The sequence below is a fragment of the Staurois parvus genome, unplaced genomic scaffold, assembly GCF_062004578.1.
Source record: "Staurois parvus isolate SC_StPar_1 unplaced genomic scaffold, SC_StPar_1.0 ptg000192l, whole genome shotgun sequence".
In the NCBI taxonomy this organism is placed as follows: domain Eukaryota; kingdom Metazoa; phylum Chordata; class Amphibia; order Anura; family Ranidae; genus Staurois; species Staurois parvus.
In genome coordinates, this window is record NW_028317988.1 from 6,700,564 (window position 1) to 6,723,431 (window position 22,868).

At 41.9% G+C, this 22,868-nt stretch overlaps 1 protein-coding gene across 1 annotated transcript in view; it reads left to right on the forward strand.

Annotated features, from left to right (window-relative positions):
- PKDCC (protein kinase domain containing, cytoplasmic) overlaps positions 1 to 22,868 on the forward strand; it is a 106,795-nt gene that overhangs the window by 29,231 nt on the left and 54,696 nt on the right. Inside the window, exons 2-3 of the mRNA XM_089677829.1 lie at positions 12,216 to 12,338; positions 16,851 to 17,122. Of these exons, the coding sequence (XP_089533955.1) occupies positions 12,216 to 12,338; positions 16,851 to 17,122 (395 nt within the window). The remainder of the gene's footprint in view (positions 1 to 12,215; positions 12,339 to 16,850; positions 17,123 to 22,868) is intronic.

Sequence of the window (22,868 nt, forward strand, 5' to 3'; positions counted from 1 at the left end):
TGGACGGATTGTTGTCATTGATGGGAAAATGAATTCCAGAGTTTATCAAGACATTTTGCAGGAAAACGTACGACCATCTGTCCGCCAACTGAAGCTCCGCAGAGGATGGGTGATGTAACAGGACAATGACCCAAAGCATACAAGTCATTCAACAAAACAATGGCTGCAACATCACAGAATACGCCTTCTGGAGTGGCCCAGTCAGAGTCCTGACCTCAACCCGATCGAAATGCTGTGGCATGACCTTAAGAGAGCGATTCACACCAGACATCCCAAGAATATTGCTACACTGAAACAGTTTTGTGAAGAGGAGTGGTCCAAAATGACTCCAGATCGTTGTGCAGGTCTGATCTGCAACTACAGGAAACGTTTGGTTGAGGTTATTGCTGCCAAAGGAGGGTCAACCAGTTATTACGTCCAAAGGTTCACATACTTTTTCCTCCCTGCACTGTGAATGTTTACATGTTATGTGCAATTAAACCATGGCAACATCTAATGTTTGTGTAGTATTATGTTTAGCAGACTGTGTTCTTCTATTGTTGTGACTTAGATGACGTTCAGAGCACATTTTATGCCCAATTCATGCAAAACTCCACGTAATCCCAATGGGTTCACATACTTTTTCTTGCAACTGTATATATATACATACACACAATATATTGCCAAAAGTATTGGGACGCCTGCCTTTACACGCACATGAACTTTAATGGAATCCCAGTCTTAGTCCGTGAGGTTCAATATTGAGTTGGCCGACCTTTTGCAGCTATAACAGCTTCAACTCTTCTGGAAAGGTCCAAGGTTTAGGAGGGTGTCCATGGGAAGGTTTGACCATTCTCCCAGAAGCGCATTTGTGAGGTCAGGCACTGATGTCGAACGAGAAGGCCTGGCTCACAGTCTCCACTGTAATACATCCCAAAGGTGTTCTGTCGGGTTGAGGTCAGGACTCTGTGCAGACCAGTCAAGTTCCTTCACACCAAACTCACTCATCCATGTCTTTATGGACCTTGCTTTGTGCACTGGTGTGCAGTCATGTTGGAACAGGAAGGGCCATCCCCAAACTGTTCCCACAAAGTTGGGAGCATGAAATTGTCCATAATGTCTTGGTATGCTGACATCTTAAGAGTCCCCTTTACTGGAACTAAGCGGCCAAGCCCAAGCCCTGAAAAACAACCCCATACCATAATCCCCCCTCCACCAAACTTCACATTTGGCACAATGCAGTCAGGCAAGTACAGTTCTCCTGGCAACCGCCCAGACCCAGACATGTCTATCAGATTGTTAGACAGAGAAGTGTGATTGGTCACTCCAGAGAACACATCTCCACTGCTCTAAATTCCAGTGGTGGCGTGCTTTACACCACTACATCTGACGCTTTGCATTGCAGTTGGTGATGTAAGATTTGGGTGCAGCTGCTTGCCCATGGTAACCCATTCCATGAAGCTCTCCACACACTGATGTTGTGCTAATCTGAAGGCCACACAAAGTTTGGAGGTCTTTAGCTATTGACTCTGCAGACAGTTGGCGACTTCTGCGCACTGTGTGCTTCAGCATGCGCTGACCCCACTCTGTCATTTTACGTGGCCTACCACTTGGAGTTGCTGTTGTTTCCAGTTGCTTCCACTTTGTTATAATACCACTAACAGTTGACCCTGGAATATTTACCAGCAAAGAAATTTCATGGATGGACTTATTGCACAGGTGGCAACCTATCATGGTACCACGCATGAATTCACTGAGCTCCTGAGAGCGACCCATTCTTTAAAAAATGATTGTAGAAGCAGTCTGCATGCGTAGGTGCTTGATTTTATACACCTGTGGCCATGGAGGTGATTGGAACACCTGAATCCAATGATTTGGAGGGGGGTCCCAATACTTTTGGCAATATAGTGTGTATATATACAGTGTATATATATATATATATATATATATATATACATATACATACAGTATATACCGTATATATATGTGCAGAAATAGTATGGTTTACAGCTAGAACTACAACTAATAAATAATCTTTAAAAAAGGAGCCATTCTGAAAATGGCACTTATAGCCTAATTTAATTTTTTTTTCTTTTATGACATTGGTAAAGGTGGTCCTGGGATTTCTTTAGCAGAGAAAGAAAGTGACCTCTTTTTATATCAAAGCAATCAACAAGATCTCCATGTCACAGGGTGAGTCTAAAAATAGAAAAACGCAGCCTAGTACGAATGGCATTTGCAAGAAGCTGGCATGGCGAGAATCTCTGGCAATCAGGCAGCCCCAGAAAATATTTGGAGGTGGGAGGAGGGCATTGGATGTCAGGGCCTGCACAGCACAAGGGAGAGCGGTGTCTGTGATTACAGATAAAAGCAGTGACAGACACAAATGTCCTGGAAAGAGAAGTCCAGGTTATTGAGTTAAGAGACAGGAATGAGGATGAGAGAGGAAAAAGGACACAGAGGAACTTGTACACAATGATGGAACCAACAGAGAGTAGAAATGTTCACAGATAACACAAATGGACAGCAAGATAAGCTGGTATCAGTGATTCATTTGGTCGGTAGAACAAAAAAAGGCAACATGATGAAAGAGTAAACTTTACATTCCAGATTAAACTTTAAACTCAATAACTAGGTAAAGATTAAGCCACAAAAACTGACTCGGGCCTGAACCTAAACTGTGTATCCACACTAAAAAAAAGTTGGGAAATTAAGATGGGTGTTAAAGGGTGGATTCCAGGCCCCTTGACCTAAATTTGGCATTAGGTCATATGGCCTGAAACAGGTTCTACATCCACTTTTCTGAAGGCTTACTTGATGTTAGCACCAGGGGCGGACTGACAACTCATGGGGCCCCCGGGCAATAGGGGATCATGGGGCCCCTGTGTCCTTGCTCAAACTCAAAAAAGCCTATGAAAAAGGTACCAAGGGCATTTCATGGGGCCCCCTACTGACCCCTGGCCCTTGGGCAGTGCCTGAGTTTCCAAATGGTCAGTCCGCCCCTGGTTAGCACCCCTATGTGCTACCTCGTAGCTATAGGTCTTGTGACCTTGCACCAAATTACCAATGGAATGCCTATTTCCAGGGCAGCACAGTGACTGAATGGTTAGCACTTCCGCCTGGCAGTACTAGAGTGATTGGTTTGAATCCCAACCACAGCACCACCTGCTTGGAGTTTACATGGTCTCCCTGTGCCTGCGTGGGTTTCCTCCCACACTCCAAAGACATGCTGGTAGGTTAAGTGGCTCCTGTCTAAATTGGCCCTAATATGTGTATGTATGAATGTAAGTTAGGGACCTTAGATTGTACACCCCTTGAGGGTTAGGGACTGATGTGAATGTACAATATATATATATATATATATATGTGTGTGTGTGTGTGTGTGTGTAAAGCACTGTGCTGTGTAAATTGACAGCGCTGTATAAATACCTGCAATAAAAAATAAAATATTTCAGTTATCAGGTATGTTTATAAAAATTCTAACACCCTTACCTATGCTTCCTGTAAGCCTGGATTTGGCCATAATTGTATATGTTGTGGTTGCTTCCTTTAAGAGTTGTACATGAGATTTATTAAGTATAACCAGGAATGGCAGCCTTAGGTTGATAGATACTTACCACCAGGTTTTGATAACACTTGATGATCTTTCCACCTTCATTGCTACAACCCGAGTCAATGAATGATTGAATTGGGCATTCTTAGAACAGAACCTCTGCAACCCCCATTTCCCATACTTCCCCACCCTTACCTGGTTAATAGGTTTGTTACGAAAATCTACGCCATGTGCATTTTTAATCTCATGTACAACATAATGGGTTGATTTACCAAAGGCAAATAGACTGTTCTCTTTGCAATGGAAGTTGCACTTTGCTTAGTGAATAAAGTGAAGCTCTGTTGACTTCCTTCATCCAATCATGTGCAAGCAAAAAGGCCTTTTTTTGTTTTCCATGCATTTGATTGGGTATTCTTTGCCAAGGTAAACTTCACCACAGTCACTAAGCTCTGGGGAAAACTCCAAATTGCAAATGTGCAACTCCCCCTGCAAAGAGAACAGCCTATTTACCTTTAGTAAATCAACATGAGACTAAAAAATAACATGGTGTAGGCAGTTGTAAGAGTGGGGTAGGAAAAATGCGGGGAAATATAGGGAGCAGGGGTCGCAGAAGTCCTGGGCTGAGAGTGCCCAAATAAATAATTTAGTGGCCCAGATTGCAGCAATAATACCGCAATGTGTCCCCCCTAGCAGGGGCGTCCCTAGGCATGTGCGGGGGGTGCGTGCTGCACCAGGTGACACTGCACGGGGTGACACCGGACCCGCTCCACAAAAAAGGTAAGTTGTAAAGCAAGCCGACAATCCCCGCAGGATGGATCAGAGTCTGCGGATTGAGCATAATGCATCGGACTCCGATCCATTATGCTCCCCAATCCGCAGATCCAACCCATCCTGCGGGGATCATCGGCTTTCTTTACAACTTTACAAACTTACCGCTGAAATTCAATAAAAACATTGAACAACAAGAGTTGTACATGATGCCCATCATCAATGATCTTTACAAACTGTGCTTTAGAAGATTAAGTGTAAAAATGGTGTTTGGATTACAGTAGAAAGGTTTATAACTCCTGCAGATTCCTCCTGTCCATTAGAGGTAGGTGCAGACGTTTTGTGCTTTAAAGTAGAAAGCAGTCCATTTTCTTTTTTCGATCGAGTGGGGAAAGGTTGGAACCTCTGTTAGATCTTTGTTGCTCACTGTGTTCCAGATTTGGAGACTTCATTTCCTGTCCCAAAGACATTACAGGAAGAGTTAATCCTACACTTGAGAGTTGTACTGGAACAGGTTTCAAGCATTGGAAGATATTCCCCCAACTATGGTTGGTTGTATCACAACCACAAAATCTGAATATCCCCTCACTTTCTGTCATGATGATAAACAATGAGGATGAATCTCACCAACAAGTACACAAACAGCAATCAAAACTTGACAGAGGTTCAAACCCTTCCCCACTCAATTCAAAACTAGAAAAAGTTTGGCCGGAGCACTGCTTTATCACATATACTACCCAGTTAATTCACATCTTCCATGACCAGGATTAAATCTATAATTCTGATATGAAGCCTTCTAGAAACTGTGTTTCCTTTCCTATTTTATCAGATTTTCATATGTTTGGACAGATTTTTATGACATACGTGTTTTTGTTCTTTTATGACGCTGGCTGTTTAACGTACAGACATGGAAATCCATTAGCTGTCCAGTAAATTTTTATGTGCTCCATGTTGGTATTACACTTTCTTTACATTCTATATATTTTCCATGTTCTGTGTAAATACTTCTGAAAATAAAGAAGGAATGGTAAGAGCCGTAAAAAGTTTAACAGCTTTAACAGTTGATGTCTTCATACATTTGGCTTCTATGAGGACTACGTTTTTATTTTTCAAGCTTGAGGGGAGTTTTCACATCAATATATTTATAAATCTTACAGACGGTTTATATTTTTTTTGTTCACCATCCTTAAAGGAGTTCATTCTGTACTCCTGTGACCCTTATTTCAGCTGGCAACAAGCTAAAGCCCACCTCCGGCTGACATCACTTAGCCAATCCAGGCTCAGAAAAGACCATGACTTTAAAGCTGGGATCCTTCCAGGTGCCTGGACCGGCAGCTGGCTCAGCCAGTCAGCGAGCCTCTAAGAGCCTGAGCCAGCTGCTCTCGACCCCTCCACAACCCTCCAGTGACTGCTGAGGGGGCAGAGCCGACACAAAATGAGTGACAGTCACTGCTCCCTGCTCAGTGAAGACTGAGATCTGAGTGATCAGCAATCTTTGACCACTCAGTTCTTGGCCTTAGTACCAGCAGGGGAAGGATGCATAAGTGAGTATAAATATTTATTTTTTAAACCCATACTTCTCTTTTAAAGGCCTTGTTTAATTAAAGAGTATTTATGGCCATTTTTTAAGTGGGGATTGGTTAATTTTTGCTGTCTGTGTCCTCTTGAGGAAATCTCCCTTAACTTCTTGTCCTGGAGATACACTATAAAGTGACGGGAAATCTCCTGAAAGTGAAGGAGATCCCCTCATAACAGGTGATCCCATTTTGGAAAATTTTCTCTCACCTACTGTTCTGGCAATGGCTGTAAAATTTTGAATTTTCCATCACTTTAGTAATTCCCTATTGAAAATACAGAAAATAGAATTGGAGCATTGCATCTTGTCCATATCCCATCATGTAATAAAAATTGCCAATGTAGCTCTAGATCAGTGATCTCCAAACTGCGGCCTGCGGGCTGGATGTGGCCTTTTTTGCTTGCCTTTATATGACTCTTGGGGTACTGTTCCTCCAACTGAAATGCGGCACTATTACTCCGATTGACACCAATAATGGGGCATTATTCCTCCCACTCACACCAATGATGGGGCACTATTTCTCCTATTGACTCCAATGATGGAGCACTATTCCTTCCATTGATAGCAATGATGGGGCATAATTGATCCCATTGATATGAACACATGCTCTGAGGGTGAACTGGATGGACTTGTGTCTTTATTCAACCTTACCAACTATGCAACTATGTATGTAATAAACAACTGGGTGCTATTCATTCCACTGACACCAGTGATGGGGCAATATTCCTCCTCCTACTGACCACAGGCCCTATTTATTGTTTTAATCCCACTGACCTCCATGCCTGAAACATAGTCTATTTCCACTGATGCTGCAGCATTTTCCACTCCTGCTGGCCACAGTCCAGCACACCTAAAGTCTGAAGAACAGTAAACTGGTGCTTTGTTTAGAAAGTTTAGAGACAAAATAGCCTGAACAACACAAACCTTATTATAGCTACTAGACAGCAGCTGACATACACGATTCTGAGAATCTTTATTAAAGTATTTCTAAAAAGACAACAGGATGTGAGAAGAAATCTCTGCGAAGAGAGGATAATCCCCTCAAAGACAGTTGCCACCAGGATAATGTCCTCCATTGAAAGATTTAGGCCTTGTTCACATGGGCAGTAGACTCTACTACGGTGGATCACTTTTCGAAGGGCTGTAGATCAGCGATACTGCCACTTCCTGAATGGCTGATTTTTTCTTATTCTGAAGGGATTTTTAATGTTCCGCAACTGTGTGCCAAGTCGTCCCATTGACCGCAGTGGTCATGTTTGCCAGGCAGCATTGTAGTCGTGGCAATGTATACAGCAATGCAATGCCAACTTGTCAACAGGCAGCTGGGAAGTAGTAAAAAGGTGGATCGACAACCTGTTTTTACTGAAACTCTCAAGCAACCTGTTACTGTATCCTCTATCCAGGGGCGGACTGACTATTTGGAAACTCGGGCACTGCCCGAGGGCCCGGGGTCAGTAGGGAGCCCCATGAGTTGCCCCTGGTGTCTTTTTCATAGGCTTTTTTGAGTTTGGGCAAGGATACAGGAGCCCCATGATCCCCTATTGCCCAGGGGCCCCATGAGTTGTCAGTCCCCCCTGCCTCTATCACTGACATTTCATGTCAGTGATAGAGGATACCAGAGTTCACTAGCTGCTCTCATGAATCAGGGTATCCCTACCTGGGGAAACGGGAGTCCAAGTCCAAAGGTGAAGAAGTAATAAGTAAGCCAAAATCAATGGTTGAAGCCCAACTCCAGGAAGATTTATAATTTCTTAAATCTCTGATAGTGGAGCTGCACCTCCACTGCATGGGTTAAGTGCTCGTTTAGGTTTAGGTGGACATGGTAAAGAATATCTACTTACCCAATCCTCTGCTGCTAAGTGCTGCTTGCCCAGTCCCCGCAGTGTCTTCTCCCCTATGCTCCAGAAAATCTAAGGTCCTGATGCCATAAAGTGTGAGGGACACTCCGCTGCTGGAGTGTGGGGGAGCACCTCCTGGGGCGAGAATGGAGGATCAAGAAAGTTAAAGTGCTTTTACTCTCTCCTGGACTTTTTGGTTTGGCGCTCTTATTACTTCCTTTACCTTTAAGCAAAAACAGCCTGACAGGCATTCTAGTCCCTCACCACGCTATCCAAAAATAAGCGTTTGCTTTAGATACACTTTAGTCCATACATTGACTAGAAGAAGATATATTACATTATCTGGTTAGTAAACATGCATATCTAAGTACTTGGACTTGAAATGGAATTATTTGGCTACATTTTTTTTTTAATCTAAGTTCGCATTGTTCTATAAAGCATCTCTAGTTATACTTTGGCACCACAAGTAGCTCTGAAGATACCTAATATAAACTGTGAGTCAGATTCCCTTGACAATCTGCTTCTACCACTTGTATGTTTTCCACAGCGGATGGATGGGTAGAGAATTCTGTACTCACACTTTTTTGTAAATACTGGATAGTTTTCTGACTAAATAAGGTTTGCTTGAGGGTTTTTCTTCAGTCCTAAAACCAAACCTTTCCTGTTAGCGCCACTCCATTCATTTATCCAATGCGTATGACTAAGTCAATAAGACAGATGAAGCTAACAGAATCCTTTTTTTTGTAACTCTGCATTAGCGCAGCGCGGGATTCTGTAGTTTACATATACTTAGAAAGCGATGACAACTTAATAATGGAGTCTATTTTGTGTTTTGTTCGGAAGGCTTGTCGTTCTTTGTGTCGAGGCTGACCTCTACATTTCGTTGTCAGGAAAGGGCAGCTATGTCACTTTAATTTGCGGTAATGTGGAATGCTGAACTGACATGCTATGGGGGCTGCTAGACTTGTGGAACAATAACTTGTTCCCTGGAAAAATCAAAGCAGATAACCAATTTGTATTATCTGTCACCGACAAAATGCAACCTTTGGAATATAGATTAACACAACAGTGTCTGAAGAAGCTCACGCACAATGGAGACATGAACAGACACTGCAAACACTGGAGAGAGCCAACCAGACAGCACTTGAGTTGTAGGCTGCCGTCTAACATTGTGCAGACAGTCCCTTGCAGGCTTCTCGTCTGAGCTAAGGCAATATTAATGACCAATCAGACCATTATTGCCCTGTATCATATAACAGCAATATATTTCAAGAGTTTTTTTTTTAATTTTTTTAGAAGTATGGCGACTGTATTAAACAGCCAGTAAACCTAAATTTTAACACAGTTCATAATCAAATAAACTTGATGTACATATTTATTATACAAGATTTATATGGCGCAAACAGTTTGCTTTACAACTTGAGTGCAGACAGTACAGTTGCAATACAATTCAACACTGGAAGAATCAGAGGGTTCTGCTCCTTAGGACTTACAATCTGAAAGTGAGGGTCAAGTGATACAAAAGTTAATAACTGTGGGGGATGAGCTGATGGAGAAAATAAAAGTACAATGGTTAGGTGGACGCAGGATAGGCTTCTCCAAAGAGAAGGGTTTTTAAGGATTGCCTAAAAGTGGTCAGAGTTATTCGGACAGAATGGGGTAGAGAGTTCCAGAGCATGGGTGGAACATCCTCTGGAACTCTCTACCCCAATTTATCAGACTATCGCCTACTCTGCTCACTTTTAGGCGATCTCTGAAAACCTATCTCTTCAGGGAAGCCTATCCTGCCCTCAACTAATGATGGAATCTTCTACTCTTCCTACCAGTCCATCCCCCACAGTTGCTACCTTTTGTATCACTAGCCCCTCTTTCCTGTAAGCTCCAAGGAGCAGAGCCCTCCTAATCATATTGTATTGAACTGTATTGTTGCTGTATTGTCTCCCGTTATATTGTAAAGCGCTGAGCAAACTGTTGGCGCTATATAAATCCTGTATAATAAAGATTACTTCAGTGAAGTGCACCTAGGCAGTTGCTCTAAAGAGTAACTCCATGTACGGATATTTCATACATAGTTACAATGGTTCAGCTTGGACCAATGTAACTACAGGTGAAACTCCAAAAATTTGAATATCGTGCAAAGGTTCATTTATTTCAGTATTGCAACTTAAAAGGTGAAACTAATATATGAGATAGACTCATTACATGCAAAGCAAGATAGTTCAAGCCGTGATTTGTCATCATTGTGATGATTATGGCTTACAGCTCATGAAAACCCCAAATCCACAATCTCAGAAAATAAGAATATTGTGAAAAGGTGCAATATTCTTGGCTCAAAGTGTCCCACTCTAATTAGCTAATTAAGCCATAACACCTGCAAAGGGTTCCTGAGCCTTTCAATGGTCTCTCAGTCTGGTTCAATAGGGATCACAATCATGGGAAAGACTGCTGACCTGACAGTTGTGCAGAAAACCATCATTGACACCCTCCATAAGGAGGGAAAGCCTCAAAAGGTAATTGCAAAAGAAGTTGGATGTTCCCAAAGTGCTGTATCAAAGCACATTAATAGAAAGTTATTTGGAAGGGAAAAGTGTGGAAGAAAAAGGTGCACAAGCAGCAGGGATGACCGCAGCCTGGAGAGGATAGTCAGGAAAAGGCCATTCAAAAGTGTTGGGGACTTTCACAAGGAGTGCACTGAGGCTAGGGTCAGTGCATCAAGAGCCACCACACACAGACGGATCCTGGACATGGGCTTCAAATGTTATATTCCTCTTGTCAAGCCGCTCCTGAACAACAAACAACGTCAGAAGCGTCTTAGTTGGGCTAAAGAAAAAACCAAGGACCCAGAGTATTGAGGAAGAATGGAGAGGCACACACTGCAAGATGCTTGAAGTCCAGTGTGAAGTTTCCACAGTCTGTGTTGATTTGGGGAGCCATGTCATCAGCTGGTGTTGGTCCACTGTGCTTCATTAAGTCCAGGGTCAACGCAGCCGTCTACCAGGAGATTTTGGAGCACTTCATGCTTCCTTCCGCAGACGAGCTTTATGGGGATGCTGACTTCATTTTCCAGCAGGACTTGGCACCTGCCCACACTGCCAAAAGCACCAAAACCTGGTTCAATGACCGTGGGATTACTGTGCTTGATTGGCCAGCAAACTCGCCTGACCTGAACCCCATAGAGAATCTATGGGGCATTGCCAAGAGAAAGATGAGAGACATGAGACTGAACAATGCAGAAGAGCTGGAGGCCGCTATTGAAGCATCCTGGTCTTCCATAACACCTCAGCAGTGCCACATGCTGATAGCTTCCATGTCACGCCGCATTGAGGCAGTAATTGCTGCAAAAGGGGCCCAAACCAAGTACTGAGTACATATGCATGCTTATACTTTTCAGAGGTCCAATATTGTTCTATGTACAATCCTTGTTTTATTGATTGCATATAATATTCTAATTTTCTGAGATTGTGGATTTGGGGTTTTCATGAGCTGTAAGCCATAATCATCACAATTATGACAAATTACGTCTTGAACTATCTTGCTTTGCATATAATGAGTCTATCTCATATATTAGTTTCACCTTTTAAGTTGCATTACTGAAATAAATGAACTTTTGCACGATATTTAAATTTTTCACATTTCACCTGTATGAATATTTAGTACCAAATCCAGGTGTTTACTCTGGAAGCTAGGGCCAATTTAGACAGGAGCCTATTAACCTCCCAGCATGTCCTTGGAATGTGGGAGAAAACCCATGCAGGCCCAGGGAGAACATGCAAACTCCAGGCAGGTGGTGCCATGGTTGGGATTCGAACCAATGACCCTAGTACTGCCAGGTGGAAGTGCTAACCATTTAGCTGCTGTGCTGCCTGTATATGCCCAAAGCTAGTCTTTAACAATATCAACACACAGGACATCATGACAGGGGAAACAAAGTAGTGTATGTTTGTCACAGGGCTCCGGTTGCAATCATTATACATTTCTACTGTCTTACAGGATATTTCTCTTCCTGTGTGTTTACCCTCTTTATATGTTGCTGTTTAGTGTTTTATAGGAAGATGCTCTGCTGATAAGACACACTTATACAATCTGCTTCCTGTGCTGGGAATGTCTAAACTTTGAACTTTCATAAACTGGGCTGTAGTGTTTTAAAATTGCCATGAGAAAAATAGTGTAAAGTTTAAAGAATTGCATATAAAATATATTGATATTAAAAAGTCACAGATATTTTTTTTGGTTTAAGGTAGTAATAAACCTGCAATGTTTTTAAATTCAGCACACTGAGTGGTGCTGCCTGTCAAAACTGCTCACCATTAGATTGTAAGCTTCCATGAGCAGGGCAAGAAGTCATACAAAATCTTTCCAAAGGGTTGCAAAAATGCAAAAGAAGGAGGTTTAACCTTTCCCTGCGCTTTCCCAAAAATGTTTACAAATGCTTTATTTTTCATATGCACAGTATTGTTCGGTATAGTTCTGTGATCTGATTTGTATATTTCTCTGTTTTCAGCTACACGGGTACTGCTACCAGGACAGCAATGACATAGCGGACACCCTCACTACTATCACAGAGCTGGGCTCCCCACTGGAGATGATTCAACTTCTACAGTCCTCCTGGGAAGACAGATTCCGTGTAAGTCACCTATCCTTGTGTGAATCTTTGTTGACTATATCTTGGCATAGACAGGTTCTCTTTAATGCATATATCAGGGCAAATTTATTATTTTGTACATTTCTGCATTGCATGCACATTTTACAGGTTTTATTCCTATAAATACAGCGTAAGTAAAGAAGAATAACTGTTGATGTGCCAGAAATATAGAGTGCTGTGCTCCTACCTTCTTTGACATGACAATTCAGCTCTGAATTTCTATGTGAGTGTTGTCAGCCCTGCCTACTTCATTTCTGATGGATTACAAAGCACAATAACCTCTCCTCAACTCCCCCCCTTCCTCATTGTATTAACCCCTCCTCATCTCTTCAACCCCTACTCCTTTCTATAACCCCTCCCAATCTCTATAATCCCTCCCCATCTCCATAACCACTCCTCATCTATATAACCCCTCTCCATCTATATAACCCCTCCTCATCTATATAACCCCTCCCCATCTATATAACCCCTCCTCATCTATATAACCCCTCTCCATCTATATAACCCCTCCTCATCTATATAACCCCTCTCCATCTATATAACCCCTCCCCATCTATATAACCCCTCCTCATCTATATAACCCCTCCTCATCTATATAACCCCTCCTCATCTATATAACCCCTCTCCATCTATATAACCCCTCCTCATCTATATAACCCCTCTCCATCTATATAACCCCTCTCCATCTATATAACCCCTCCTCATCTATATAACCCCTCTCCATCTATATAACCCCTCTCCATCTATATAACCCCTCTCCATCTATATAACCCCTCCCCATCTATATAACCCCTCCTCATCTATATAACCCCTCCTCATCTATATAACCCCTCCTCATCTATATAACCCCTCTCCATCTATATAACCCCTCCTCATCTATATAACCCCTCCTCATCTATATAACCCCTCTCCATCTATATAACCCCTCTCCATCTATATAACCCCTCCTCATCTATATAACCCCTCTCCATCTATATAACCCCTCCTCATCTATATAACCCCTCTCCATCTATATAACCCCTCCCCATCTATATAACCCCTCCTCATCTATATAACCCCTCTCCATCTATATAACCCCTCTCCATCTATATAACCCCTCCTCATCTATATAACCCCTCCCCATCTATATAACCCCTTCTCATCTATATAACCCCTCCTCATCTATATAACCCCTCTCCATCTATATAACCCCTCTTCATCTATATAACCCCTCCTCATCTATATAACCCCTCCCCATCTATATAACCCCTTCTCATCTATATAACCCCTCCTCATCTATATAACCCCTCTCCATCTATATAACCCCTCCTCATCTATATAACCCCTCCTCATCTATATAACCCCTCCCCATCTATATAACCCTTCTCCATCTATATAACCCCTCCCCATCTATATAACCCCTCCTCATCTATATAACCCCTCTCCATCTATATAACCCCTCCTCATCTATATAACCCCTCTCCATCTATATAACCCTTCTCCATCTATATAACCCCTCCTCATCTATATAACCCCTCCTCATCTATATAACCCCTCTCCATCTATATAACCCCTCCCCATCTATATAACCCCTCCTCATCTATATAACCCCTCTCGATCTATATAACTCCTCCTCATCTATATAACCCTTCTCCATCTATATAACCCCTCCTCACCTATATAACCCCTCTCCATCTATATAATCCCTCTCCATCTATATAACCCCTCCCCATCTATATAACCCCTCCTCATCTATATAACCCCCTCCTCATCTATATAACCCCTCCTCATCTATATAACCCTTCTCCATCTATATAACCCCTCCTCATCTATATAACCCCTCCCCATCTATGTAACCCCTCCTCATCTATATAACCCCTCCTCATCTATATAACCCCTCTCCATCTATATAACCCCTCCTCATCTACATAACCCCTCTCCATCTATATAACCCCTCCTCATCTACATAACCCCTCTCCATCTATATAACCCCTCCTCATCTATATAACCCCTCTCCATCTATAGAACCCCTCCTCATCTATATAACTCCTCTCCATCTCTATAAACCCTCCTCATCTTCATAACCCTTCCTCATCTATATAACCCCTCCGCATCTCCATAACCCCTCCCCATCTCTATTACCCCCTCCCATCTCTATAACTCCTCCCAATCTCTCTTTTCCCTCCCCATCTCATAACCCCTCCTCATTTTTATAACCCCTCCCCATCTCCATAACCCCTCCTCATTTTTATAATCCCTCCCCATCTCCATAACCCCTCCTCATTTCTATAACCCCTCCCCATTTCTGTAACTCCTCCTAATCTCTCTATTCCCTCCCCATTTCATAACCCCTTCTCATTTTTTATAACCTCTCCCCATCTCATAACCCCTCCTCATCACTATAACCCATCTTCATCTCCCTATTCCCTCCTCATCTCTATAACCCCTCCCCATCTCCATAACCCCTCCTCATTTCTATAACCCCTCCCCATTTCTGTAACTCCTCCTACTCTCTCTATTCCCTCCCCATTTCATAACCCCTTCTCATTTTTTATAACCTCTCCCCATCTCATAACCCCTCCTCATCACTATAACCCATCTTCATCTCCCTATTCCCTCCTCATCTCTATAACCCCTCCCCATCTCCATAACCCCTCCTCATTTCTATAACCCCTCCTCATCTCCATAACCACTCCTTGTATAACGGCAAAGAGTATACATTTACATCAGCTCACAAACGTTCTGGCAAAATCAACAGGTATTTTTCGAAAAGATATACCAAAAAAACTTTCAATGGTATATTTAGCAAACCAAAAGGGAGCAAATTAAAGAAATTATTGTCAGGGTTTGCATACACTTTAAAGTGTTACTAAACCCACAACAGTAAAATCAGTCTGTATATGCAGTAAAGCATTCTTGTTATATTCACTGTGGAACGTAAGGTTAATCCTCTGCATTGTGTAAAAAGGATGTTTGATCCTGTCTTCTCTGATCCTCCTCTTCTTCCACGTTCCCAATTTCATCTCCTGATAGAACACAGCCTCAGGGACACTCTGCACATGCTCAGTTTGGTGTGTATTGCTGGAGAGTTTTTTCTTTTTCTTGGGAAGGTGCATGTGATCAGCACAGGGCCAATCAGCACTGCCCAGACAGAAGGTCAGGGGTTATGCAGCCTCATAGGGCAGTGAGAGGAGAATTAAAACTCCTATTACAAGCTGAAAGAAGTCACACGACTGCTATATACTGCTGATGAGAAAAGGTATTTGGCAGTTTATATTTACTAAAATAATTGCACTTCCATGCTCTTTGTACTGTGGGGGACCAGATATAGTGACTGCAGGGTCCGTGGTTTTGTAATACTTTAAGTAACCCCCTCCAAGGAAATATGAAAAACAGGTTCTAATGTGTTTTTAGTTGTGGGGAGTATGTTTTGGACCATAATGTGTTATTAATATAATGAAGTTGAAAAGCTACTTTTTAAAAGATGGATTTAATATAATCCACCATATTATTGTGTATCTGTGCATGTGTTGCCACATGTAAAGTGAAAACTGAATGAGGCAGCTGTCTTTTTAGTCCCTTCCACACCTTGTAACATGGGCATGTTTGGTGCCTAATGGATTGTCATCTTCCCATACATTGATGTGACACTTCATCCGTAGGTCACTACCCCTTGTTTGACAGACATGTATTCCTCAAAGTTATTGTTTTATGACAGGTTTTTTTCATGACCAAATCATCTGAGGACTCTGCTCATGGAGGTTTATGTCACATCTTAACTCCTTTCTAGCTGATCTGCTTTATGTCAGTGTATTAAGCCGGCAATATACAGTATATATATATATATATATATATATATATATATATATATTTAGAAATATCTATCTATCTATCTATCTATCTATCTATCTATCTATCTATATACATACATATATAAATCTCTCTCTCTCTCTAAAATTAATTCATACAAAAAATTCTCAATACACTCGCTGACTTGACAAATGTCATTTGAAAGTACTTTGCAATTTAATTTGCTATTACATTCAGTTTTGGAACAAATAAACCCCATCTGAAATTCTACAAATTTACAGTCAACTTTCAGTCGATCATTTTTTTTTTAGTCCAATGTGTTACCTTCCATGAATGCCTAGCGCAGAAATGAGATTTAAATCTAACTGTTTCTGTAACTGACTTGTGAATTTTGGAGAAATGAGAGTGGCTCTGTGTTGATTACGATTTCTCCATTCTCTCCAAAGAGTTTGGGATCGTCAGACTTTATTATCATCACACATGGTATCCAGAAGTGAGCTTAGTACAATTCTCCCTCACTAAGCTTTATCTGTTGATTCTTTTGTATAAAACCCGCTTTGCCTGGCAAAAGATTAACACCATGACTAATTTGTTACATTAAATTTACTCTCATGCCTCTGTCTAGAGTGGTCCTTTCAATATTTTATAATGCAGTATTTATGCATATTAAAACATGACCAATTGATGTTCCTTTATTTACTGCAGATCTGCCTGAGCTTAGTTCGGCTCTTACACTACTTGTCACACTCCCCTCTTGGCTCCATAACCCTCTTGGATTTTCGCCCTCGCCAGTTTGTGGTCATTGATGGTGAATTGAAAGTAACGGACTTGGATGATGCCAGCATGGAAGAGACACCTTGTACCAGCAATGATAACTGTTTTATGGAGTTCCCAGCTAGAAACTTCACACTGCCATGCTCTGTTGAAGGCAAATGTCAAAACATGAATGAGAAGAGGAATCTCTACAATGCATACAGGTATCCCAATAAGGATCATTAAAACCCTTAATGATAAAGCTACAAACCATGAACATGTGAGCCCTTTTCTGCTTTGAGGAAGTCTCTAAGGTCATTTTTATTCAAATTGTATTGATTACCTTTATCAGAGAGGAAAAGAAATACAGAAGAGACAAATTTCTTCTTAGTATTAAAAAAGTGACATTACATCCAAACAAACATAGATGCTGAGAATGAATAATTATTAGATAACAACATCCACTCATGTCATCACACCATATCAAATTCTTCTATGTATTGGTGGCTCTAAAATTATATAACTGCCCCTATCTTTAAATGATTAAAAAAAAAATCAGGTACAATCATTTTTTCTTCCTATAAAGCAAAATTTATATTATTTCTTTAAAATATTCAAAACAAAAAAAAAAGTATATATATATATATATATATATATATATATATACAGTGGATACAAAAAAGTCTACACACCCCTGTTAAAATGTCAGGTTTCTGTAATGTAAAAAAATGAGACAAAGTTGAATCATTTCAGAACTTTTTCCACCTTTAATGTAACCTATAAACTGTACAACTCAGTTGAACAACAAACTGAAATCTTTTAGGTGGAGGGAAGTAAAAATAAAAAACTAAAATAATCCGGTTGCACAAGTGTGCACACCCTTAAACTAATACTTTGTTGATGCACCTTTTGATGTGATTCCAGCACTCAGACTTTTTGGGGATGAGTCTATCAGCATGGCACATCCTGACTTGGCAATATTTGCCCGCTTCTTGCAAAAACACTCCAAATCTGTCAGATTGCGAGGGCATCTCCTGTGCACAGCCCTCTTCAGATCACCCCACAGATTTTCGATCGGGTCTGGGATCTGGCTGGGCCATTCCATAACTTTCATCTTCTTCTGGTGAAGCCATTCCTTTGTTGATTTGGATGTATGCTTTGGGTCCTTGTCATACTAAAGATGAAGTTCCTCTTCATGTTCAGCTTTCTAGCAGAAGCCTGAAGGTTTTGTCAATATTGACTGGTATTTGGAACTGTTCCCTTTACCTTGACTAAGGCCCCAGTTCCAGCCAAAGAAAAACAGCCCCAAAGCATGATGCTGCCACCACCATGCTTCACTGTGGGTATGGTGTTCTTTTGGTGATGTGCAGTGTTGTTTTTGTGCCAAACATATCGTTTGGAATTATGGCCAAAAAGTTCAACCTTGGTTTCATCAGACCATAACACATTTTTCCACATGCTTTTGGGAGACTTCAGATGTGTTTTGCCAAATTTAGCCAGGTTTCATAAGAAAAGGCTTCCGTCACTCTACCCCATAGCCCAGACATATGAAGAATATGGGAGATTGTTGTCACATGTACCACACAGCCAGTACTTGCCAGATATTCCTTTAATGTTGCTGTAGGTCTCTTGGCAGCCTCCTAAACCAGTTTTCTTCTTGTCTTTTCATCAATTTTGGAGGGACGTCCAGTTCTTGGTAATGCCACTGTTGCGCCATGTTTTCTCCACTTGATGATGATTGTCTTCACTGTGTTCCATGGTATATCTAATGCCTTGGAAATTCTTTTGTACCCTTCTCCTGACTGATACTTTTAACAATGAGATCCCTCTGATGCTTTGGAAGCTCTCTGTGGACCATGGCTTTTGCTGTAGGGTGCGACTAACAAATGTCAAGAAAGACCTACTAGAACAGCTGAACTTTATTTGGGGTTAATCAGAGGCACTTGAAATGATGGCAGGTGTGTACCGACTCCTATTTAACATGATTTTGAATGAGATTGCTTTATTCTGAACACAGCTACATCCCCAGTTATAAGAGGGTGTGCACACTTATGCAACCACATTATTTTAGTTTTTTATGTTTACTCCCCCCCCAAAAGATTTCAGTTTTTTTTTTAATTGAGTTGTACAGTTTATAGGTCACATTAAAGGTGGGAAAAGTTCTGAAATTATCTATCTTTGTCTCATGTTTTTACATCACAGAAACCTGACATTTTAACAGGAGTGTGTAGACCTTTTATATCATATATATATATATATATATATATATATATATACACACACATACACACACTATATTGCCAGAAGTATTGGGATGCCTGTCTTTAACACACACATGAACTTTAATGGCATCCCAATCTTAGTCCATAGGGTTCAATATTGAGTTGGCCCCGCCCTTTGCAGCTATAGTATAACAGCTTCAACTCCTCTGGGAAGGCTGTCCACAAGGTTTAGGAGTGTGTCTATGGGAATCTTTGATCATTCTTCCGGAAGTGCATTTGTGATGCCAGGCACTGGTGTCAGATGAGATGGCCTGCTTGCAGACTCCACTCTAATTCATCCCAAAGGTGTTCTATCGGGTTGAGGTCAGGACTCTGTGCAGGCCAGTCAAGTCCGTCCACCCCAAACTCGCTTATCCATGTCTTTATGGAGCTTGCTTTGTGCACTGGTGCGCAGTCATGTTGGCACAGGAAGGGGCCATCCCCAAACTGTTCCCATGAAGTTGGGTGCATGATATTTTCCAAAATGTCTTCATACGCTGACGCCTTAAGAGTTCCCTTCACTGGAACTAAGAGGCCAAGCCCAACCCCTGAAAAACAACCCCACACCATAATCCCCCCTCCACCAAACTTTACACTTGGCACAATGCAGTCAGGCAAGTACTTTCTCCTGGCAATAGCCAAACACAGACACATTTCCAGACAGAGAAGAGTGATTGGCCACTCCAGAGAACATGTTTCCACCGCTTCACCGAGTCCAGTGGCGGCGTGCTTTACACTACTGCATCTGACGCTTTGCATTGCAGTTGGTGATGTAAGGCTTGGATGCAGCTGCTCGGCCATGGAAACCCATTCCATGAAGCTCTCTATGCACTGTTGTTGTGCTAATCTGAAGGCCACACAAAGTTTGAAGGTCTTTAGCTATTGCCTCTGCAGACAGTTGATGACTTCTGCACACTGTGCGCTTCAGCATGCACTGACCCTGCTCTGTCATTTTACGTGGCCTACCACTTGGTGGCTGAGTTGCTGTTGCTCTCAGTTGCTTCCACTTTGTTATAATACCACTAATAGTTGAGCGTGGAATGTTTAGTAGCCGGGAAATGTCACGGGTGGACTTATTGCACAGGTGGCAACCTATCATGGTACCACGCTTGAATTCTCTGAGCTCCTGAGAACCACCCATTCTTTCAAAAATGTTTGTAGAAGCAGTCTGCATGCCTAGGTTCTTGATTTTATACACCTGTGGCCATGGAGGTCATTGCATGGAGGTCCTTGGAACACCTGAATTTGTTTGCAAAGCTTCCCCATTCACTTTAATGGGTTGCGTTTGGTGGGCTTGCCACCCTCTGCGAGTGACATGTTGGATCATTTTCACCACTGGTGCAAAGTGAAGCATTGTGATCGCGGGATATGAACACCCCATTTGCTGCCATTGCAGCAAAGGTGGTGGGGGGATGGCTGGGAGGCAGCACTAAAATCACAGCTCAACCATGCAATTTTTAATACCCCAACTGCTAGTCTACAGGAGGCCTTAATGTAATGACGGCCAGGTAGATCTAACAGCACATCACCAGGGGCCAACTGTCAAAGTTGGAAAGTAACAGCCGGCTTCAGATCCAACATGGAGTTGTGAAAATAAGGAGAAGGGTGATAACTTGAGAGGGAAGTGAGACATGACTGCACCCCTGTGGACAAGGAAGTATATATTTTGAACAAGTAATATAGAAATCTTTCTTGTTGTGATCTGATAATATTTGTAACATATTAGCGGAAGGTTCTTTTTAATTTTAAGCATGTGCCAGTCTTTATTTAAGACCTATGCCTCTTTAAAGCTGTGACCAACCAGCACACAACTCGAACTTTTTAAACCTCATGATTTAAGGTCGACCTTTTGAACTTTTCTTTTCTGGTTCTTCTAATCTGCCTTGTTTTCACAATCCCCTTTGAACTAACAGAAGCTTTCCTTGTTGCCCTAAATCTGTGTGTTCACAAAGGCCCACAGGCTCGGTGCTGCAGCGGGGAATAGCCTCTCCTCCTTTCAACAGGCAGACAGCGTGTGCTGATTTATGACACTTCACATTAAACTGAGGCTGATGATTTCAGCAAACGTAAAAGGCCGTGATGAAAATGAACCGCAGCAAACGGACTTCTTGTGGAAACTCTTTATTCATCTCAAGCCGACCGCTAGTAAATAGATTATAGGGGTACTTGGCAAACTACGGCCTATCAAAACTCCTGACCGGTGGAGCGAGATGTTAAGAGAACAGGGCTTAGAGGGACAATAGATATTCTGAGGTCATTTGTGAAAGTTAGCCTGCATGGAGTTTGCATGTTCTCCCGTGCTTGTATGGGTTTCGCCAGGTACTCTAGTTTCCTCTCACACTAAAAAAAATATGTTGGTAGGTTCATTGGCTCCTGTCCAAATGGGCCCTAATATGTGTTTACAAACTGGCTATGCACATGTGTAATCACATTCTGCATGCCAGTCCCAAGCATAAGTAATTGGGGAATGTTGAGAAAATACCTGGCCACCTCGCCAAGAAAATTCTTAGAAAGCATAAAATGTATCAGACATGGTGCCCAAAGAGCTGGCCTATAGAATCACCATAAGTTAGATAAGACTGAACACATATATACATATACACATGAAAGTTAACAAAACGTAGTGTGTGGCAGAAAATAAAAGAAAACCAGACATGGAGAAGATATGCACAGTGGCTGAATGGTTATTATTATTATTACTAAATGGTTATCACTTCCACCTGGCAGTACTAGGGTCGTTGGTTCAAATCCCAGCCACGGCACCACCTGCCTGGAGTTTACATGTTCTCCCTGTGCCTGCGTGGGTTTCCTCCGGGTACTCCTGTTTCCTCCCACACTCCAAAGACATGCTGGTAGGTTAATTGGATCCTGTCTAAATTGGCCCTAATATGTGTATGTATAAATGTGAGTTAGGGACCTTAGACTGTACACCCCTAGAGGGTTAGGGACTGATGTGAATGTACAATATGTATGTAAAGCGCTGCGTAAATTGACTGCGCTATATAAGTACCTGAAATAAATAAATAAATTATTATTATACAGGATTTATATAGCGCCAACAGTTTGCTCAGCGCTTTACAATATAACGGGAGACAATACAGCAACAATACAGTTCAATACAAGAGGGATAGGAGGGCCCTGATCCTTGGAGCTTACAATCTATGAATGGCTAAATGGTTAGCCCTTCTGCCTGGCAGTACTAGAGTCATTGATTCAAATCTCAGCCATGGCACCACCTACCTAGAGTTTGCATGTTCTCCCTGTGCCTGTGTGGGTTTCCTCCCACACTCCAATGACTTGCTGGTAGGTTAATTGGCTCCCGTCTAAATTGTCCCTAGTATGTGTATGTATGAATGTGAGTTAGGGACCTTAGATTGTACACCCCTTGAGGGTTAGGGACTGATGTGAATGTACACTATATATGTAAAGTGCTGTGTAAATTGATGGCATTATATAAGTACCTGAAATAAATTGAAAATAAAATTTCAAGGCTGCCCATGTACCTCTCCTGAAAGTGCTTGTTGCCTGGCTGTCATGCTTTCCCTCTTGGATGACAACATTAAGTGGAAAGTCAAGGCCTGGACTGAGCGAAGCTAAAAGGGAGGGCCAGCATGACTGGGGCGTGCAGACGAGGCGGAGCGTGTATTTTGGGTGGGAGTCTAAGCAAGAGGAAAAAGGGGGGGGGGTGGTTACTTACTTGATTGGAGTA